The sequence below is a fragment of the Coregonus clupeaformis genome, chromosome 10, assembly GCF_020615455.1.
Source record: "Coregonus clupeaformis isolate EN_2021a chromosome 10, ASM2061545v1, whole genome shotgun sequence".
Taxonomy (NCBI): domain Eukaryota; kingdom Metazoa; phylum Chordata; class Actinopteri; order Salmoniformes; family Salmonidae; genus Coregonus; species Coregonus clupeaformis.
Genome location: NC_059201.1, coordinates 60,523,578 through 60,543,831, shown reverse-complemented (window position 1 = coordinate 60,543,831; position 20,254 = coordinate 60,523,578). Strand labels below are relative to the sequence as shown.

At 40.8% G+C, this 20,254-nt stretch overlaps 1 protein-coding gene across 6 annotated transcripts in view; it reads right to left on the bottom strand.

Annotated features, from left to right (window-relative positions):
• oser1 (oxidative stress responsive serine-rich 1) overlaps positions 1-18,259 on the bottom strand; it is a 34,782-nt gene extending 16,523 nt beyond the window's left edge. Inside the window, exons 1-4 of one of the 6 annotated variants that reach the window (XM_045223118.1) lie at positions 17,870-18,259; positions 15,522-15,655; positions 7,877-7,986; positions 7,585-7,695 (exon numbers count right to left, since the gene is read on the bottom strand). In XM_045223118.1, the coding sequence (XP_045079053.1) occupies positions 7,585-7,695; positions 7,877-7,986; positions 15,522-15,566 (266 nt within the window). In that variant the 5' untranslated portion in view covers positions 15,567-15,655; positions 17,870-18,259. Of the gene's footprint in view, positions 1-7,584; positions 7,696-7,876; positions 7,987-8,334; positions 8,429-15,521; positions 15,656-17,795; positions 17,817-17,869 lie in introns of those variants that run through there. The other 5 variants (XM_045223117.1, XM_045223120.1, XM_045223119.1 and 2 more) reach the window with 5 other exon arrangements.
• Between the last annotated feature and the right edge of the window lie 1,995 nt (positions 18,260-20,254).

Below are 20,254 nucleotides of genomic sequence, written 5' to 3'. Positions count from 1 at the left end.
TGGAGTGGTGTAAAGCTCGCCACCATTGGACTCTGGATCAGTGGAAACGCCTTCTCTGAAGTGATGAAGCACGCTTTACCACCTGGCAGTCCAACGGACGAATCTGAGTTTGGCAGATGCAAAGAGAAAGCTACCTGCCCCAATGCAGTGCCAACTGTAAAGTTTGGTGGAGGAGGAATAATGGTATTGGACTGTTTTTCATGGTTTGGGCTAGGCCCCTTAGTTCCAGTGAAGGGAAATTTTAATGCTTTAGTATACAATGACATTCTAGACGATTCTGTGCTTCCAACTTTGTGGCAACAGTTTGGGGAAGGCCCTTTCCACGAGCATGACAATTCCCCCATACACAAAGCGAGGTCCATACAGAAATGGTTTGTCGAGATCAGTGTGGAAGAACTTGACTGGCCTGCACAGAGCCCTGACCTCAACCCCATCGAACACCTTTGGGATGAATCGCCCAACATCAGTGCCCGACCTCACTAATGCTCGTGGCTGAATGGAAGCAAGTCCCCGCAGCAATGTTCCAACATCTAGTGGAAAGCCTTCCCAGAAGAGTGGAGGCTGTTTTTAGCAGCAAAGGGGGGACCAAGTCCATATTAATGCCCATGATTTTGGTATGAGCAGGTGTCCACATACTTTTGGTCATGTAGTGTATAAAGATAAGCTGGCTACTCACTAGCACGTGGGAGATTGTTTATGAGACCTCTTAATTTTAGATCATGCCTGCTAGAAGAAGTTGGTCATAATTAGTGTCTGCATGGTTTTGGTAAAACATTTTTAAAAAAGTGATTTTTCATAGACTTGGTCATCATTGCAAAAATGCAGATTATTAGTGGCTCTTATGGTTGAGCAAGGCTTATATTTAGCCTAGGTACAATTTTACAAGCCTTGAATTTATTAGATGATTGCTGAGCGTTTGAAATGCAGTGTATTGACCTTTAAATTGTGCAACAAAGCTTATTTAGAGAAAAAATATTTTTAAAAAAAAATAGAGAATAGCCCAATATATGATTTTTAAGCGATAACGCCCAGCCCTACTTTGGGGTCAGCCATAAATTATAGTGATACACAATGAAGTTGTTCCAGAAAGGTTTTTAACATGGACGATATATTAGAGATAATATAAGGCAAGTACTGGAAACAATAGAACACTATGAAAAATCTGGGAAACCAGGCCTGCTATTCATAGCAGACTTTGAAAAGGCATTTGATAAAGTACGACTGGAGTTCATATATAAATGCCTGGAGCATTTCAATGTTGGAGAATCTCTTATAAAATGGGTTAAAATCATGTATAGTAACCCTAGGTGTAAAATAGTAAATAATGGCTATTTCTCCGAAAGTTTTAAACTGTCAAGAGGAGTAAAACAAGGTTGTCCATTATCGGCATATTTATTTATTATGGCCATCGAAATGTTAGCTATTAAAATCAGATCCAACAATAATATCAAGTGATTAGAAATCCAGGGCTTAAAAACAAAAAGGTGTCATTGTACGCTGATGATTCATGTTGTCTAGATACATCTTCTAATCTCTCTGGATTACAACAGAATTATGATAAAATGTACTATATTACGTATTGAATAACAAAAGAAAAATACAATTTTTACATTACCATGTAGTTTACCAATAAAATGGTCTGATGGTGATGTGGATATACTCAGAATACATATCCCAAATGAAATAAATGATCTCACTCCAATAAATTTTAATAGAAAGTTAGCAAAAATAAATAAGATCTTGCTACCCTGGAAAAGTAAATACCTGTCTATTTGTGGAAAAATAACCCTGATTAATTCTTTAGTATTATCCCAGTTTACCCATTTGCTTATGGTCTTGCCTACGCGAACAGTTTTTTAAATTATATGAGAAAAAAAATATTCCATTTTATTTGGAACGGCAAGCCAGACAAAATTAAACGGGCCTATTTATATAATGAATATGAATTCGGAGGACAGAAATTATTAAATATTAAAGCATTAGACCTATCACTAAAAGCTTCACTCATACAAAAGTTATACTTAAATCCGAACTGGTTCTCTAGCAAATTAGTAAGATTGTCTTACCCAATGTACAAGAATGGCCTTTTTCCCTTTATTCAGATTACAAACTCTCACTTTCAGTTATTTGAAAAGTAAATTATCTCCCAAATATCATTATTTCTAAAACAAGCCATAGAAAGTTGGTTGCAATTTCAATTTAATCCTGCAGAAACGACAGAACAAATAATGCAACAAATATTGTGGGTAAACTCAAATATACTAATTGATATATATAAAAATAAAAAAGTACAATCTTTGTAAATGTTATCATAGGTAGGACTGGTGGAGTTGTCGCACATGCAGCTAACAAAAACAATTGGAAATGTCTGCTCTACCCAAAATTACAACCAAATAATTGCAGCATTACCGCAAAAATGGAAGAGGAAAGTGGAAGGGGGAAAAGTAAGGAACTTGTCTGTCGGCCCTGCATTAAAATTACATAATTGGTTAAAGAAAATTGTGATAAATAAAAAAGTATACCAGTTTCATTTAAGGACCAAAGGATTGACAGCCATCCCACATAGATTGCAAAATAGTTGGGAAGAGATTTGACGTACCGATTCCATTGCATAGTGTTTATGAACTGATATGCAAAACGACGCTAGATTCAAAACTTATAATTTTTCAATTTAAATTATTATAAAAAATTATTACTACCAATAGCATTTTATTTATATGGGGGATACAATCTTCCCAGCTCTGCAGATTTTGCTGCGAAGAGACAGAATCATTAGGTCATTTATTTTGGTACTGTCCATTTGTAGCTTGTTTTTGGTCACAGGTCCAGGAATGGCTGAAGGATTGCAATATTTACATGGAGCTAACCCTGCAGATAGCACTACTGGGTGATCTGAAAAGTCAGTCAAATCGATCAATAATATAATACTTTTAGCAAAAACAATATTTTAAATTCACAATCTGTAGAAACAATGAGAATAGAAAGGTTCAGAACTTTTGTGAAACATCACAGTACAGTTGAAAAATATATGGCAAATAGAAATCCAATATGGATGGTGTTAAGAGATAGATGGGAGGTGTTGAATGGAGCTGAAGAATGGGACTAATAACAACAGGATAACTAATGTAAAGCATACTGTGTCCATAATAAGTATATGGGTTATAGGTTGAGAGCTTTTGTGAAAGAGCACACTTAGAAAGATATGGCATATAGAAGCAAACCGGATGGACATCATGAAAATGATCGGAGAGGTTGAGGAAGTTCAGGAGTAAAAACAAACAAAATAGAATTATTGTAAAATTGACTGTGTCCATAAAGTGTATATAGTATGTATAAGCTGGAAGTAGAGGCCTAAGCGTTGTTGTTCACTAGTTTACTCCAATTAGGGAAGGGGTGGTGGGGTTGGAAACTAATGAAGGGAAATATATATTTTTAAAGGATACATAATTATGTACACTACCGTTCAAAAGTTTGGGGTCACTTAGAAATGTCCTTGTTTTCAAAAGAAAAGCAATTTGTGTCCATTAAAATAACATCAAATTGATCAGAAATACAGTGTAGACATTGTTAATGTTGTAAATGGCTATTGTAGCTGGAAACGGCTGATTTTTAATGGAATGTCTACATAGGCATACAGAGGCCCATTATCAGCAACCATCAGTCCTGTATTCCAATGGCACGTTGTGTTTGCTAATTCAAGTTTATCATTTTAAAAAGGCTAATTGGTCATTAGAAAACCCTTTTGCAATTATGTTAGCACAGCTGAAAACTTGTGCTGATTAAAGAAGCAATACAACTGACCTTCTTGAGACTAGTTGACTATCTGGAGCATCAGCAATTGTGGGTTCGATTACAGGCTCAAAATGGCCAGAAACAAATAACTTTCTTATGAAACTCATCAGTCTATTCTTGGTCTGAGAAATGAAGGCTATTCCATGTGAGAAATTGCCAAGAAACTGAAGATCTCATACAACGCTGTGTACTACTCCCTTCACAGAACAGCGCAAACTGGCTCAAACCAGAATAGAAAGAGGAGTGGGAGGCCCCGGTGCACAACTGAGCTAGAGGACAAATACATTAGTGTCTAGTTTGAGAAACAGACGCCTCAAACGTCCTCAACTGGCAGCTTCATTAAATAGTACCCGCGCAAAACACCCGTCTCAACGTCAACAGAGAAGAGGCGACTCCGGGATGCTGACCTTCTAGGCAGAGTTGCAAAGAAAAAGCCATATCTCAGACTGGCCAATAAAAATAAAATATTAAGATGGGTAGTCTAAGATATGGCTTTTTCTTCATTGGAACACAGGACTGATGGATGCTGATAATGGGCCTCTGTACGCCTATGTAGATATCCATAAAAAATCAGCCGTTTCCAGCTACAATAGCCACTTTCAATACATACACTGTATTTCTGATCAATTTGATGTTATTTTAATGGACAAAAAATATATTTTATTTCGAAAACAAGGACATTTCTTAGTGACCCAAAACTTTTGAACGGATATATATATATATATATATATATATATATATATATATATATATATATATTTGCGTGAATTTCTTTTTGCTACAATATAAATTGATAGGGCTGTGCATCTTTCCCTTTTAAGATGATTCGATACATATCTAAATACATGGGCTCTGATACGATACAGGAACGATATGTTATAGTTTGAAACTATTCGGTTTGATTGAGGAACGAATCGATGCGATTCGAAGCACTAACATTTGTTGCATAAACACATTCATTTCTAAATTAAAATCTGCTGCTGATGGCGCTCATGAGCTGGGCCTCTCTGAGCTCGATCTGTCCGTCTGTGCGTGTGTGCAAATGATCTGTATGTAGGCACCTGAGCTGAGCCATAAGGGAGACTGGGCATCTACCACACCACTATCAGATTAGGGGGCAAAGTAGGCCTATGCTTTTTGTCCCCACACTTTTGATCTGAAATCACCTTCACCTACTAATTGTAATTTTTGCAGATTATAAGTGTCTGAGCTAGTAATGTATCAATATTAATCTTAAAAGATTAGCTATGACATAGCCAAAGAATATACAGTGCCTTCAGAAAGTATTCATAGCCATTGACTTATTCCACAATGTGTTACAGCCTGAATTCAAAATTGATTAAAAAATCCTCACCCATCTACAATACCCCATAATGACAAAGTGAAAACATGTTTTTAGAATTGTTTTGCAAATGTATTGAAAATGAAATACAGAAATCGCATTTAGATAAGTATTCACACCACTGAATCAATACATGTTAGAATCACCTTCGGCAGAGATTGGGTCTCTGGGTAAATCTCTAAGTGCTTTGCACACCTGGATTGTACAACATTTGCACATTATCCTTTTTCAAATTCCTCAAGCGGTCCTCTGTAGCTCAATTGGTAGAGCATGGCGCTTGTAACGCCAGGGTAGTGGGTTCGATCCCCGGGACCACCCATACGTAAAAAGAATGTATGCACACATGACTGTAAGTCGCTTTGGAAAAAAGCGTCTGCTAAATGGCATATTATTATTATTATTATTATGATCATTGCTAGACAGACATTTTCAAGTCTTACCATAGATTTTCAAGCCGTAACTAGGCCACTCAGGAATACTCAGTCTTCTTGGTAAGCAACTCCAGTGCATATTTAGCCTTGTGTTTTAGTTATTGTCCTGCTGAAAGGTGAATTTGTCTCCCAGTGTCTGGTGGAAAGCAGACTGAGCCAGGTTTTCCTCTAGAATTTTGCCTGTGCTTAGCTCCATTCCGTTTATTTTTATCCAAATAAAACTCCCTAGTCCTTGCCAATGACAAGCATACCCATAACATAATGAAGCCTTGCTTGACAATATGAAGAGTGGTACTCAGTGATGTGTTGGCACCAAAAATAATGCTTTGTATTCAGGACAGAAAGTTCATTTCTTTGCCACATTTTTTTGCAGTTTTACTTGATTAAAATCCATGTTTTGGAATATGTTTATTCTGTACAGGCTTCCTTCTTTTCTCTCTGTCATTTAGGTTAGTTTTGTGGAGTAACTACAATGTTGTTGATCCATCCTCAGTTTTCTCCTATCACAGCCATTAAACTCTGTAACCGTTTTAAAGTCACCATTGGCCTCATGGTGAAATCCCTGAGCGGTTTCCTTCCTCTCCGGCAAGCGGTACCGGAGTGCAAAGTCTAGGTCCAAAAGGCTTCTCAACAGCTTCTACCCCCAAGCCATAAGACTCCTGAACAGCTAATCATGGCTACCCGGACAATTTGTACTGCTCCCCCACCCCCACCCCCGTCCCCCTTTTTTACTCTGCTGCTACTCTGTTTATTATTTATGCATAGTCACTTTAACTCTACCCATGTACATATTACCTCAATTACCTCAACTAGCCGGTGCCCCCGCATATTGACTCTGCACCGGTACCCCCCTGTATATAGCCTCCCTTCTGTTATTTTATTTTACTGCTGCTCTTTAGTTATTTGCTTTAATTTTTTTTGCTTAACACTTTTTTTTTTTTTTTAAATTTGTTTTACTTTGCATTGTTGGTTAAGGGCTTGTAAGTAAGCATTTCACTGTAATGTCTACACCTGTTGTATTCGGCGCATAAAATCTAAATTTAATCCATTTTAAATTCAGCCTGTAACACAACAAAATGTGGAAAAAGTCAGGGGGTGGGAAAACTTTCTGAAGGCATTGTATAGCAGAACTTTGGATTTCACACCCTTCTCAAAATCGAATGGTTTTGAACGTTTGGAAATGTTTACAGTGAGCTTCGCTTCTCCTCCAATTTTGCTGATGGTGAACCTGAACAATCAAAATAAAATCTAAATGTAGGCCTAAGCCCTGATCAGCAGGTAGGCCAATAGCCAGATGAGAGTTGTGTCTCCGTTACCTTACTTTTATTCTGGTAAAACACCATGTTCATAACAAAAAAGAAATCATACTTTTCAATTCTGCATTGTTAGGAAAGGGCTCGTTAGTAAGCATTTCACAGTAAAGTCTACACCTGTTGTATTCGGCCCATGTGACATTTTTTTGGGAATTTGAATAACCAAGCAAATTACATTGGTTGCCACTCAACTAATAAAGTATAATATTGCGTAAGCCATTTTACAAGCATTTGAATGCTGAAGGTGCTGCGCATATATGCAAGATCAGAAATAGACCTCTTTGGTCAGAACGGAAAGCTGCACACAGTGCGCAGTTTGACTAGGCTACTGATATTGCCTGGGGTTGTTCAGCATGCAAAATGACTTGTAAATTAATGACCGTCAACGCAGTTACATGCTTAGTTTGACACTGAAGGAGAGGACACATCAGTTGTCACAAAATATGAGGTATTTTCAGAAGGTAAAAATAAAGTAATATGAACAAAAAAAACTATTGATTTTCTGACCGATGCATGCTACATTTGGATCGGTTTGGGGTCCCACAGACCGATGCACTCATATCTTAAATAATATAGAACTTCGAAGACTAAATTTGGCCCCAGGGGTTCTAACACATTACTTAAATAATAAAAAGGAACATACAATAGAGAAGCATGGCAAGGAGATAACAAACCAGTGGACAATTGTGAGAGGGCCTTTCCTTACCCATGCCAGTTCTCCTTGGGGCAGCTTAGTTTGGGCTTCGCCCCCTCTGGTAACCACTCTCGGAGTGATGGTCTTACGGACGTCTCACAGACGTGCACAGTGGTAGACAAGCTAGAGAAACCAACATAAACTCAGACCACAATATACTGAACAGCAGAATAACTTAAGTGAGACTTCATAATGTCAAAAAACATTACATTAGTTCTGGAAACTGACCCTAGATCAACCAGTAAGGAAGGACCTAAAATGTGAACGAACTGAAAACGGAATAGCGATTAACAGCGCTACGAACCTTTCAGCATCTACCCGGAGCTTTTTGAAGGCAGTCTGTAGGGTCTCATCCTCACAGTCTTTTCCTCCTGCCTCCATCGTGGGAGGAGGTTGTAGTGAACAGCCACCCAGCTATGAAACAAGAACACTTCATTAGCAAGCAACTTTTCACTTCCGACTCAAGATGTGAGTGATTGACTAGCTAGCTGAGTTTGAGGTTGACTTTAAGAGGTAGACATGCTGGCTACAGTTGTCATGTTCCCAGACTATGGCTGGTTCCATTCTCCTTTGCTGGAGAAGAACATAGCAAGTCAGTAATTCACATGTACAGAAGCTAGCTTGCTTGCTGCTAGCCCCACAGGTTCGCTGTCATGTAAACAGTTAATAACTTGTAAGTACAGGTATTATAACAGTAACATTCAATCTTAGGGTATAACATAGGAGAAGCGTTCAAGTTAAATCATGCTGAAATGACTGTACCCATTTAGCAACATGTCCCACGTCGGAAGGTAGGCTATATCCATAGTCGGTAGACAATCCTTATTAAAATCAGCACCCCTTACAACACCGAGCACTGCACAAAGAAATATGAAATCCAATTGTTAGATGCTACCCCCCTCCCCAAACCATGTCAATGGTGGGCTGGTTCCATTCTCCTTTGCTTCTCCTAGTATTTAACAACTGGCTTTAATACTTTCTTGTGCACTGCTTGGTGATGTAAGGGATGCAGATTTAATAAGAACTGTCTACAGACTATGGTAATTTGTAAGTCGCTCTGGATAAGAGCGTCTGCTAAATTACTTAAATGTAACATACCTTCCGACATGAGGTGTCGCTAAACAAGTACAGGTTTAAAGGGCCAATCTACAGTTCAAACAATAACAAAGTGGCCACCCGCCACTGTTTTGGTAAAAAGCTGAGGGATGGGGCTGGAGAAATGTAACCACTCAAATTCATATACAGAGCTATGGATGCAAGTACTGACCATCCATGATATAAAAATGATAGATTTAACCATGTCTTGCTATTAGCGTTAGCGCAATGACATGCTAGCTGTTCCCATAGACTTCCAGTCATTGAGCCAACGACTATCCATTTAAAAAGAGTCTCAGCAGAAATGTATATAAAAAATGCATTACATCCTATTTTTTGCTAAATTAATATACAGTGGGGGAAAAAAGTATTTAGTCAGCCACCAATTGTGCAAGTTCTCCCACTTAAAAAGATGAGGCCTGTAATTTTCATCATAGGTACACGTCAACTATGACAGACAAATTGAGAGAAAAAAATCCAGAAAATCACATTGTAGGATTTTTAATGAATTTATTTGCAAATTATGGTGGAAAATAAGTATTTGGTCACCTACAAACAAGCAAGATTTCTGGCTCTCACAGACCTGTAACTTCTTCTTTAAGAGGCTCCTCTGTCCTCCACTCGTTACCTGTATTAATGGCACCTGTTTGAACTTGTTATCAGTATAAAAGACACCTGTCCACAACCTCAAACAGTCACACTCCAAACTCCACTATGGCCAAGACCAAAGAGCTGTCAAAGGACACCAGAAACAAAATTGTAGACCTGCACCAGGCTGGGAAGACTGAATCTGCAATAGGTAAGCAGCTTGGTTTGAAGAAATCAACTGTGGGAGCAATTATTAGGAAATGGAAGACATACAAGACCACTGATAATCTCCCTTGATCTGGGGCTCCACGCAAGATCTCACCCCGTGGGGTCAAAATAATCACAAGAACGGTGAGCAAAAATCCCAGAACCACACGGGGGGACCTAGTGAATGACCTGCAGAGAGCTGGGACCAAAGTAACAAAGCCTACCATCAGTAACACACTACGCCACCAGGGACTCAAATCCTGCAGTGCCAGACGTGTCTCCCTGCTTAAGCCAGTACATGTCCAGGCCCGTCTGAAGTTTGCTAGAGTAAATTTGGATGATCCAGAAGAGGATTGGGAGAATGTCATATGGTCAGATGAAACCAAAATATAACGTTTTGGTAAAAACTAAACTCGTCGTGTTTGGAGGACAAAGAATGCTGAGTTGCATCCAAAGAACACCATACCTACTGTGAAGCATGGGGGTGGAAACATCATGCTTTGGGGCTGTTTTTCTGCAAAGGGACCAGGACGACTGATCCGTGTAAAGGAAAGAATGAATGGGGCCATGTATCGTGAGATTTTGAGTGAAAACCTCCTTCCATCAGCAAGGGCATTGAAGATGAAACGTGGCTGGGTCTTTCAGCATGACAATGATCTTAAACACACCACCCGGGCAACGAAGGAGTGGCTTCGTAAGAAGCATTTCAAGGTCCTGGAGTGGCCTAGCCAGTCTCCAGATCTCAACCCCATAGAAAATCTTTGGAGGGAGTTGAAAGTCTGTGTTGCCCAGCAACAGCCCCAAAACATCACTGCTCTAGAGGAGATCTGCATGGAGGAATGGGCAAATATACCAGCAACAGTGTGTGAAAACCCTGTGAAGACTTACAGAAAATGTTTGACCTGTGTCATTGCCAACAAAGGGTATATAACAAAGTATTGAGAAAATTTTGTTATTGACCAAATACTTACATTTACATTTTACATTTAAGTCATTTAGCAGACGCTCTTATCCAGAGCGACTTACAGAAGCAATTAGGGTTAAGTGCCTTGCTTAAGGGCACATCGACAGATTTTTTCACCTAGTCAGCTCGGGGATTAGAACCAGCGACCTTTCGGTTACTGGCACTTATTTTCCACCATAATTTGCAAATTAATTAATTAAAAATCCTACAATGTGATTTTCTGGAGAAAAAAAATCTCATTTTGTCTGTCATAGTTGACGTGTACCTATGATGAAAATTACAGGCCTCTCATCTTTTTAAGTGGGAGAACTTGCACAATTGGTGGCTGACTAAATACTTTTTTTCCCCCACTGTATAGTGGGCCGCCGTTGCTAAATGAATATAGGGGAAACACTGGTTCGCTAGCTAAGTAGTGTACCCATCAGCTAGTCAAGGTGTCATGACTGGCAGGGGTTGAAAAACCAGATAAAAGGCAGTGTAGCAGCCATTTCTCAATGATAGAAATGTATAGAATAGTAACTTAGAATACCCCAAGAAAACATTCCCAAATTACACACTCTTAATTCAATTGTTATAATATTATGTTGTTCTAAAAGTTGGCTTTGAGGTTCTCTGAATGAGCTCTAACTACAGAAAAAAAATCCCACAATACCCCGCGGTCAGTGTCACACGAAGAATGAAAAAATTATTCAAAGGTGGGATACACTTGTGAGAATGAGGTGGGCGAATTGGGCCTCTACTCGTCAACCTGCGGGGCACATTTAATCCCTGAGAACTTCCACGGCTATCGACAACAGAAGGAGGGCTTCAGAAAGAAGTTGCTTCTCAAAATGGCTGCTGTCCCTACCATCAATGTGGCTTCTAAGCATCTAAAACAGCAAGCAGCACCAGCAGAGACTGAGAGAATGGAAGTGAACCGGGTAAGTGAAAGAGCTAGAATGCTACCTCTATGCTAACGTTAGCTAGTTATAGCGCATTTAGCACACGTCTTCCATCTAAATAACACTTATAAAACTAAGCAAATGTAAACATGTCTGCCAGCCGTTGGTAGCCAACTGTTGATGCTGTCATACTATAGATAATACAAGCCTATGGGAAAGAGTACTTTTGGCTGTGACGGAGGTCACTGTTACTGTATAGAGCAAGTTTTTAAAGGGGTCTGTGGGGGTTGCTCATTGCATTAATTCGGCCATTCTGTGGCTCCGGGAGAGTTTTCTATATAGCCTGCCGAGTGCAGGCTAAACTGAAATGCGACGCTTCGGTCATGAATCCGATCGCGGATCTGCTGGCATTTTGGAGAAGTCCCAAAGCCATGCTTTCTTTGGAGGGGTGGATTTTGCTCAATGGGTAGGGTGTATGCCTACTCTGCCCAGAGGAGATGAAAACGCACTTTAGTGATGACATTTCACTTCTTTATGTTATAAAATTGTACAATTGTAAACTAACAACGCATTTTTTAAGTTATAACCCATGCAGACAGTGCCTTCAGAAAGTATTCACACCCCTTTACTTTTTTTCACGTTGTGTTACACCCTGAATTTAAAATGTATTAAATTGAGATGTTTTGTCACTAGCCTACACACAATACCCCCATAATGTCAAAATGGAATTACGTTTCTTGACATTTTTACAAATGAATAAACAATGAAAAGCTGAAATGTCTTGAGTCAATAAGTATTCAACCCCTTTGTTATGACAAGCCTAAATAAAGTTCAAGAGTAAAAATGTGCTTAACATAATAGTTGCATGAACTCACTCTGTGCAATAATAGTGTTTAACATGATTTTTGAATGACTACCTCCTCTGTACCCCACACATACAGATAATTGTAAGGTCCCTTAGTCGAGCAGTGAATTTCAAACAGATTCAACCACAAAGACCAGGGAGGTTTTCCAATGCCTCGCAAAGGGCACCTATTGGTAGATGGGTAAAAAAAATAGATAATCCTTTTGAGCATGGTGAAGTTATTAATTAAACCTTGGATGGTGTATCAATACACCCAGTCACTACAAAGATAGGCTTCCTTCCTAACTCAGTTGCCGGAAAGGAAGGCAACCACTTTTTCACAATGAGTCCAATGATGACTTTAAAACAGTTATAGAGTTTAATGGCTGTGATAGGAGAAAATTGAGGATGGATCAACAGCATTGTAGTTACTCCACGACTGCATGGCCAGGCACGACTCCAACACCATCATTAAGTTTGCTGATGACACAGTTGTAGGCCTGATCCCAGACAACGATGAGACAGCCTATAGGGAGGCGGTCAGAACCTGGCAGTGTGGTGCCAGGATAACAACCTCTCCCTCAACGTGATCAAGACAAAGGAGATGATTGTGGACTACAGGAAAAAAGAGGACTGAGCACACCCCCATTCTCATCGACGGGGTTGTAGTGGAACAGGTTGAGAGCTTCAAGTTCCTTGGTGCCCACATCACCAATAAACTATCATGGTCCAAACACACCCAAGACAGTTGTGAAGAGGGCACGACAAAGCCTATTGCCCATCAGGAGACAGAAGATTTGGCATGGGTCCTCAGATCCTGAAAAGGTTCTACAGCTGCACCATCGAGAGCATCCTGACAGGTTGCATCACTGCCTGGTATTGCAACTGCTCGGCATCCGACCATAAGGAGCTACAGAGGGTAGTGTGGAAGGCCCAAAAAATTGTCAAAGACTCCAGTCACCAAAGTCATAGACTGTTCTCTCTGGGACCGCTTGCTGTGCGGTAGCAGAGAGCCAAGTCTAGGTCCAAAAGGCTCCGTAACAGCTTCTACCCAGAAGCCATAAGACTGCTGAACAATTAATCAAATGGCCATCCGGACTATTTACATTGACCCCCCCAAGCAAGATTTCTGGCTCTCACAGACCTGTAACAACTTCTTTAAGAGGCTCCTCTGTCCTCCACTCGTTACCTGTATTAATGGCACCTGTTTGAACGTTTTATCAGTATAAAAGACACCTGTCCACAACCTCAAACAGTCACACTCCAAACTCCACTATGGCCAAGACCAAAGAGCTGTCAAAGGACACCAGAAACAAAATTGTAGACCTGCACCAGGCTGGGAAGACTGAATCTGCAATAGGTAAGCAGCTTGGTTTGAAGAAATCAACTGTGGGAGCAATTATTAGGAAATGGAAGACATACAAGACCACTGATAATCTCCCTCGATCTGGGGCTCCACGCAAGATCTCACCCCGTGGGGTCAAAATTATCACAAGAACGGTGAGAAAAAATCCCAGAACCACACGGGGGGACCTAGTGAATGACCTGCAGAGAGCTGGGACCAAAGTAACAAAGCCTACCATCAGTAACACACTATGCCGCCAGGGACTAAAATCCTGCAGTGCCAGACGTGTCCCCCTGCTTAAGCCAGTACATGTCCAGGCCCGTCTGAAGTTTGCTAGAGTGCATTTGGATGATCCAGAAGAGGATTGGGAGAATGTCATATGGTCAGATGAAACCAAAATAGAACTTCTTGGTAAAAACTAAACTTGTCGTGTTTGGAGGACAAAGAATGCTGAGTTGCATCCAAAGAACACCATACCTACTGTGAAGCATGGGGGTGGAAACAACATGCTTTGGGGCTGTTTTTCTGCAAAGGGAACAGGACGACTGATCCGTGTAAAGGAAAGAATGAATGGGGCCATGTATCGTGAGATTTTGAGTGAAAACCTCCTTCCATCAGCAAGGGCATTGAAGATGAAACGTGGCTGGGTCTTTCAGCATGACAATGATCCCAAACACACCGCCCGGGCAACGAAGGAGTGGCTTCGTAAGAAGCATTTCAAGGTCCTGGAGTGGCCTAGCCAGTCTCCAGATCTCAACCCCATAGAAAATCTTTGGAGGGAGTTGAAAGTCCGTGTTGCCCAGCAACAGCCCCAAAACATCACTGCTCTAGGAGATCTGCATGGAGGAATGGGCCAAAATACCAGCAACAGTGTGTGAAAACCTTGTGAAGACTTACAGAAAACCTGTGTCATTGCCAACAAAGGGTATATAACAAAGTATTGAGAAACTTTTGTTATTGACCAAATACTTATTTTCCACCATAATTTGCAAATAAATTCATTAAAAATCCTACAATGTGATTTTCTGGATTATTTTCTCATTTTGTCTGTCATAGTTGACGTGTACCTATGATGAAAATTACAGGCCTCTCTCATCTTTTTAAGTGGGAGAACTTGCACAATTGGTGGCTGACTAAATACTTTTTTCCCCCACTGTATGTTGTACCCCTGCACATCGACTCAGTACTGGTACCCGTGTATATAGCCAAGTTATCATTACTATTTTTATATTTTTCCCCTCTGCACTGTTAACTCGGCTAGCCAAACCGAACGAGTGTGCTCGCATACTCCCTTAAAAGACCTTAGCTTGAAAAACGACAAAAAAGCAGCAACAGTAATGTTTGTCCATTTTGAGACACCGTAGCCAGTACACACTTCCTCAAAAGTCAGAATTAATCGATTCTAAGTCAAGAAATCTGTCATTAATTTTGTTTTTTGCCGAAGAGATCTTATTAAAGCAATTTTACATCTAACATTTACATGTTTGGTGCAGTATTTTTCAATGAAGAAATTTGCCTGAAAACGAGTCATCTCTCGTTGAATGACAAAAACTTTACTGAAGAATCCCTACTCTTGACCAATTACCGACGAAGGGGTGTAGACTTCGGCTCCGAACTTTGGCTTGCCCCAGAAAAAAAATTGTGTGCCCGAACAACAGAAAAAACCCTCACCGAAATCCAAAACTGAAAAAAACATCACAAAATGTAGTCATAATATGTGCAAACTCTACTGAACTGTTTTGGCTGGGAAGAATGCGGACGCCTTTAGTCTACCTATTTTACGAAAGCGTGTGACAAATTTTGATTCAATAAATACAATAATCATGAAAAAACTTTTTTGATTAGATTTTAACTAGGACTAGATTAAATATGTTATTGCTTCTTATAGCCATTTCTTGTAGAAGTTGATGAATAGTACCTGGGGAGATGGCAAAAACACCTACCTCCACTGAAAAAAGTGTTAAAAATGCATAAAAGTCCATTTCAAGATCTATATTTGTGTTTTTAAAAGGTAAAAAGACAGACCTTATAATGAAAGCCTTTTGGAATCCTCGGGTTAGCTGACAACATCACGAAAACGATCCGCACGCTTCAATGGGTCAGAAGTCTTATGTGGTTGTGATTCTGGATGTCAATTAAGGCAGCCCCCACGCACCGCTCTGATTCAAAGGGGTTGGGTTAAATGCGGAAGACACATTTCGGTTGAATGCATTCAATTGTGCAACTGACTAGGTATCCCCTTTCCCTATAAAAGTCACTGGCCACACCAATACATGGATTTGACAGTCAAACTGATTTGGACACGTAAAAACTGTGTTTTGACATTGGACTATTTATCAAAATGTCTTGTCAACAGCATCATTTTCAAATTAAGTTTTAGGACTATAAAATCGAACTTTCAACATTATTCCATTGGTCATGTTATTGTACTTAAAATCAGGTAAAACTGCTGAATGAGTCCAAAAACGTGCTGCGGTGGATTTATTTTGATGATATACCAGAAATCACAAAGAATGGGGTTTCCCTGCCAAACAGATGACTTACAGTATGTGTAATGGAATGGAAGTGAAGAGTCATGATCAAGGGCTAGCAGTTAGCTAGCTAGTTACACTGAACACAAATATAAAACGCAACATGTAAAGTGTTGACCCCATGTTTCATAAGCTGAAATAAAAGATCCCAGACATTTTCCATACGAACAGAAAGCTTCTCTAAAATGTTGGGCACAAATTTGTTTACATCCCTGTTAGTGAGCATTTCTTCTTTGCCTATATAATCCATCATCCTGACAGGTGTGGCATATCAAGAAGCTGATTAAACAGCATGATCATTACACAGGTACACCTTGTGCTGGGGGCAATAAAAGACAACTAAAATGTTCAGTTTTGTCACACAACACAATGCCACAAGTTGAGGGAGAGTGCAATTGGCATGACTGCAGGAAAGTCCACCAGAGCTGTTGCCCGAGAAAGGAATGTTCATTTCTCTACCATAAGCCGCCTGCAACGTCATTTTAGAGAATTTGGCAGTACGTCCAACTGTCCTCAACCGCAGACCACGCTAGCCCAGGACCTCCACATCCGGCTTCTTTACCTACAGGATTGTCTGAGACCAGCCACTTGGACAGCTGATGAAACAGTTTGCACAACCGAGGAATTTCTGCACAAACTGTCAGAAACCGTCTCAGGGAAGCTCATCTGCGTGCTCGTCATCCTCACCAGGGTCTTGACCTGATTGCAGTTTGGCGTCGTAACTGACTTCAGTGGGCAAATGCTCATCTTCGATGGCCACTGGCATGCTGGAGAAGTGTACTTTTCACAGATTAATCCCGGTTTCAACTGTTCCGGGCAGATGGCGTTATGTGGGCGAGTGGTTTATGGATGTCAATGTTGTGAACCGAGTGCCCCGTGGTGGCGGTGGGGTTATGGTATGGGTAGGCATAAGCTACGGACAACAAACAATTGCATTTTATCGATGGCAATTTGAAAGCACAGAGATTCCGTGACGAGATCCTGAGGCCCATTGTCATGCCATTCATCCGCCGCCATCACCTCATGTTTCAGCATGATAATAAACGGCCCCATGTCGCAAGGATCTGTACACAATTCCTGGAAGCTGAACGTCCCAGTTCTTCCATGGCCTGCATACTCACCAGACATGTCACCCATTGTGCATGTTTGGGATGCTCTGGATCGAGGTGTACGTCAGCGTGTTTCAGTTCCCACCAATATCCAGCAACTTTGCACAGCCATTGAAGAGGAGTGGGACAACATTCCACAGGCCACAATCAACTCTATGCGAAGGAGATGTGTCAGGCTTGCATGAGGCAAATGGTGGTTAACACCAGCTACTGACTGGTTTTCTGATCTACACCCATACCTATTTTTTAAGGTGTCTGACCAACAGATGCATATCTGTATTACCAGTCATGTGAAATCCATAGATTAGGGCCTAATTAATGTATTTCAATTGACTGGTTTCTTATATTAACTGTAACTCCGTAAAATCTTAGGAAATTGTTGCATGTTGCGTTTATATTTTTGTTCAGTGTAGTTAACATGTTACGCTGTGGGTAGTTCCACGAAACGTTGATACTAGCTAGCCATTAAATTATCGAAGTTGGATTTCTACAAATTCTAATCTAATGTAGGTATAGGTTATTCCAAGTTTCCGTGTGGCCTTTGAATAGTGTTTGTTTAAACAACACTAACTTACACCCCAAACGTTTGCCCCGTTCTTTTGATTTCAACGCGATATCGATGGAAGCGATTCCCCCCAAAAGTTTTGCGTTACACTTACCGCGTTGGCGACCGACTTGAATCAACATACAACATTGTCTGACATCGTGTGAAAATTGGGGTAACGTTACTCACGGCTCAGGATATCCTGCCCACAGTCCAGATTGCGGATGGCCTGGACATGCAGTGGCAATCAGACCCTGCAACAACGGGCCTCGAATGTGTAGTAAGCAACAGTGAGGTGGCTAGCTAACTGTTAGCAATGTGTCCTCATCGATTGTCTTCGCGACAAACGCGATCTATTGCATTTGTTTTATTAGGTTTAGCTTTCCACAAGCAACACAAATTAAATTGCAATCGAATCTATTTTTTTAAGCAGTATCTACTTGTCTAGTTCTAGACTTTTCTTTCTCCAACATCTTGTTTACACACGAAACACTCACAGTGACTCTGCAACAACGCACTCTGCCCTGACGTAGTACACGAACTTCTTCGTTGGCGCGTTTAGCTCAACTGGGAACACGGATTAAAACGAGGTCAACTCATGGCGTCAGTGATCTTCAGGTCGGAAGTCGTAGCTCTAGAAAGATGCCCGAGGATCCGACTTGGAATTCCAAGTTGGATGACTGATATTTCCCAGTCGGAGCTCGTTTTTTCCCCAGTGGTAATGAACGCACTTAAATCGGAAGTCGGAGAATTCCGAGTTCCCAGTTGTGTTGAACGCTGCATAACTGCAGTTGGCATCCAATATTTAGTAGTACACACACACCAACGTAAATTATTTAAAGACGTCATCGAATGTTCTTGTAATCATGTGATACAAACTACATCATCTCTGGCTATCTACTCCGATTTCAGAGCACTCTCGTCTGAGTGTGCTAGAGCGCAGAATAACTGATGAATTTACGAATGAGCTACACCAGTCTAATATGACCGGTGTCAGTAAAAGTCGACAAAAAAACGTATTTAAATTGTTGCCAGCAGCAAAGTTACAGTCACCAACGAAACAGATAACATGAAAACAGCCTAACCAGCTCTGCTTGGTCGTAAAATTGTCAGTGAGGTGTTCTCTCATTTGTGTCTGCAAGTAGCTAGCCAACTTTAGCCATTTAGCTTGGGTGCTTGACTAACGTTGTGAGGTCAGAACGCTCGGATCAACCCTAATCGTCTGGGTGCGTTCGTAAATTCACTCTGGCTATCTATTCTGATTTCAGAGCGCTCTCGTCTGAGTGTGCCAGAGTGCAGAATAACTGATGAATTTACGAACGCTCAACACCCGCTGAACATGACCAGTGTCAGTAAACACAGGCAAAAAACGTAATTAAATTGTTGCCAGCAGCACAGTTACAGTCACCAATGCTCTAGATAACATTAAAACAGCATAACCAGCTCTGCTAGGGCAAGAACAATGGTCAGAGTGAGGTTTTCTCTCATTTATTTCTGGAAGTAGCTACGAACAGACAATCTGACAACGCTTGGAATTTACAAACGCCTAGAGCACACTCTGGTACTCCAGAATGAATTTATGAACACACCCTCGGTCAGAGCATCCAGTGTGTGCTCTGAACGCTCCTAGAGCGAAACGGACAATCTCACAAAGCTCTGATTTTTCTAATTCCCAGAGGCACTCTGAGCGCACTCTGGCACTCCAGAGTGAATTTACAAACACACCCTATATGGGGTGAGTTCGTAAATTGCCTCCAGTGTGTCAGAGTGCGCTCTGGGTCATTCGTAAATTCAGAGCGCTGTCAGATTGTCTGTTCGTAAATTCTGAGCGTTTCACTCTCGGCGCGTTCAGAGCACTAAGGGCTCCAGAGTGGCGCAGTGGTCTAAGGCACTACATCTCAGTGCTTGAGGTGTCACTAAAGACCCCCTGGTTCGATTCCAGGCTGTATCACAACCGGCCGTGATTGGGGGTCCCATAGGGCGGTGCACAATTGGCCCAGCGTCCTCCGGGTTTGGCCGGTGTAGGCCGTCATTGTAAATAAGAATTCGTTCTTAACTGACTTGCCTAGTTAAATAAAGGTAAATAAAATAAAAATAAAAAAGGGTTGATGCAAGCATTCTGACCTCAACAGCAGTCATTAAATGCAGGGCTGCTGACTTTTGAAGAAAGCTTGGAGTGAGATTTGCTATGTGAATTTCATTGCCCCCTGGCACAATCACTAGAAGGGTGACTGGAAAATATTTACTGTTATAAAGCTAATTTCCTGCAATTCTACGTATTTTGACATGGCTTAGGCCTATGACCAGGGTGGAAAATAAAAACAACAGGTCAGGTGTATTCAGGATGCTTTGAACTTTAAATAAACACTCATCATTCTAAGACTTTGATTTTGGGGGGATGAATTGTAAATGATGGTAATATTTTTTGGAATATATTTTTTAGGTGGTTAGACACAGTAATGAAATGAGATAGGGAGACAGGCAAATGCTAGAAACAGTGGGAAGGTTGGAAGCAGGGATTGATCCCTGTTTTCAGGTAGAAAGGTGTATGCGACACATGCCGGGGAGTGTTAC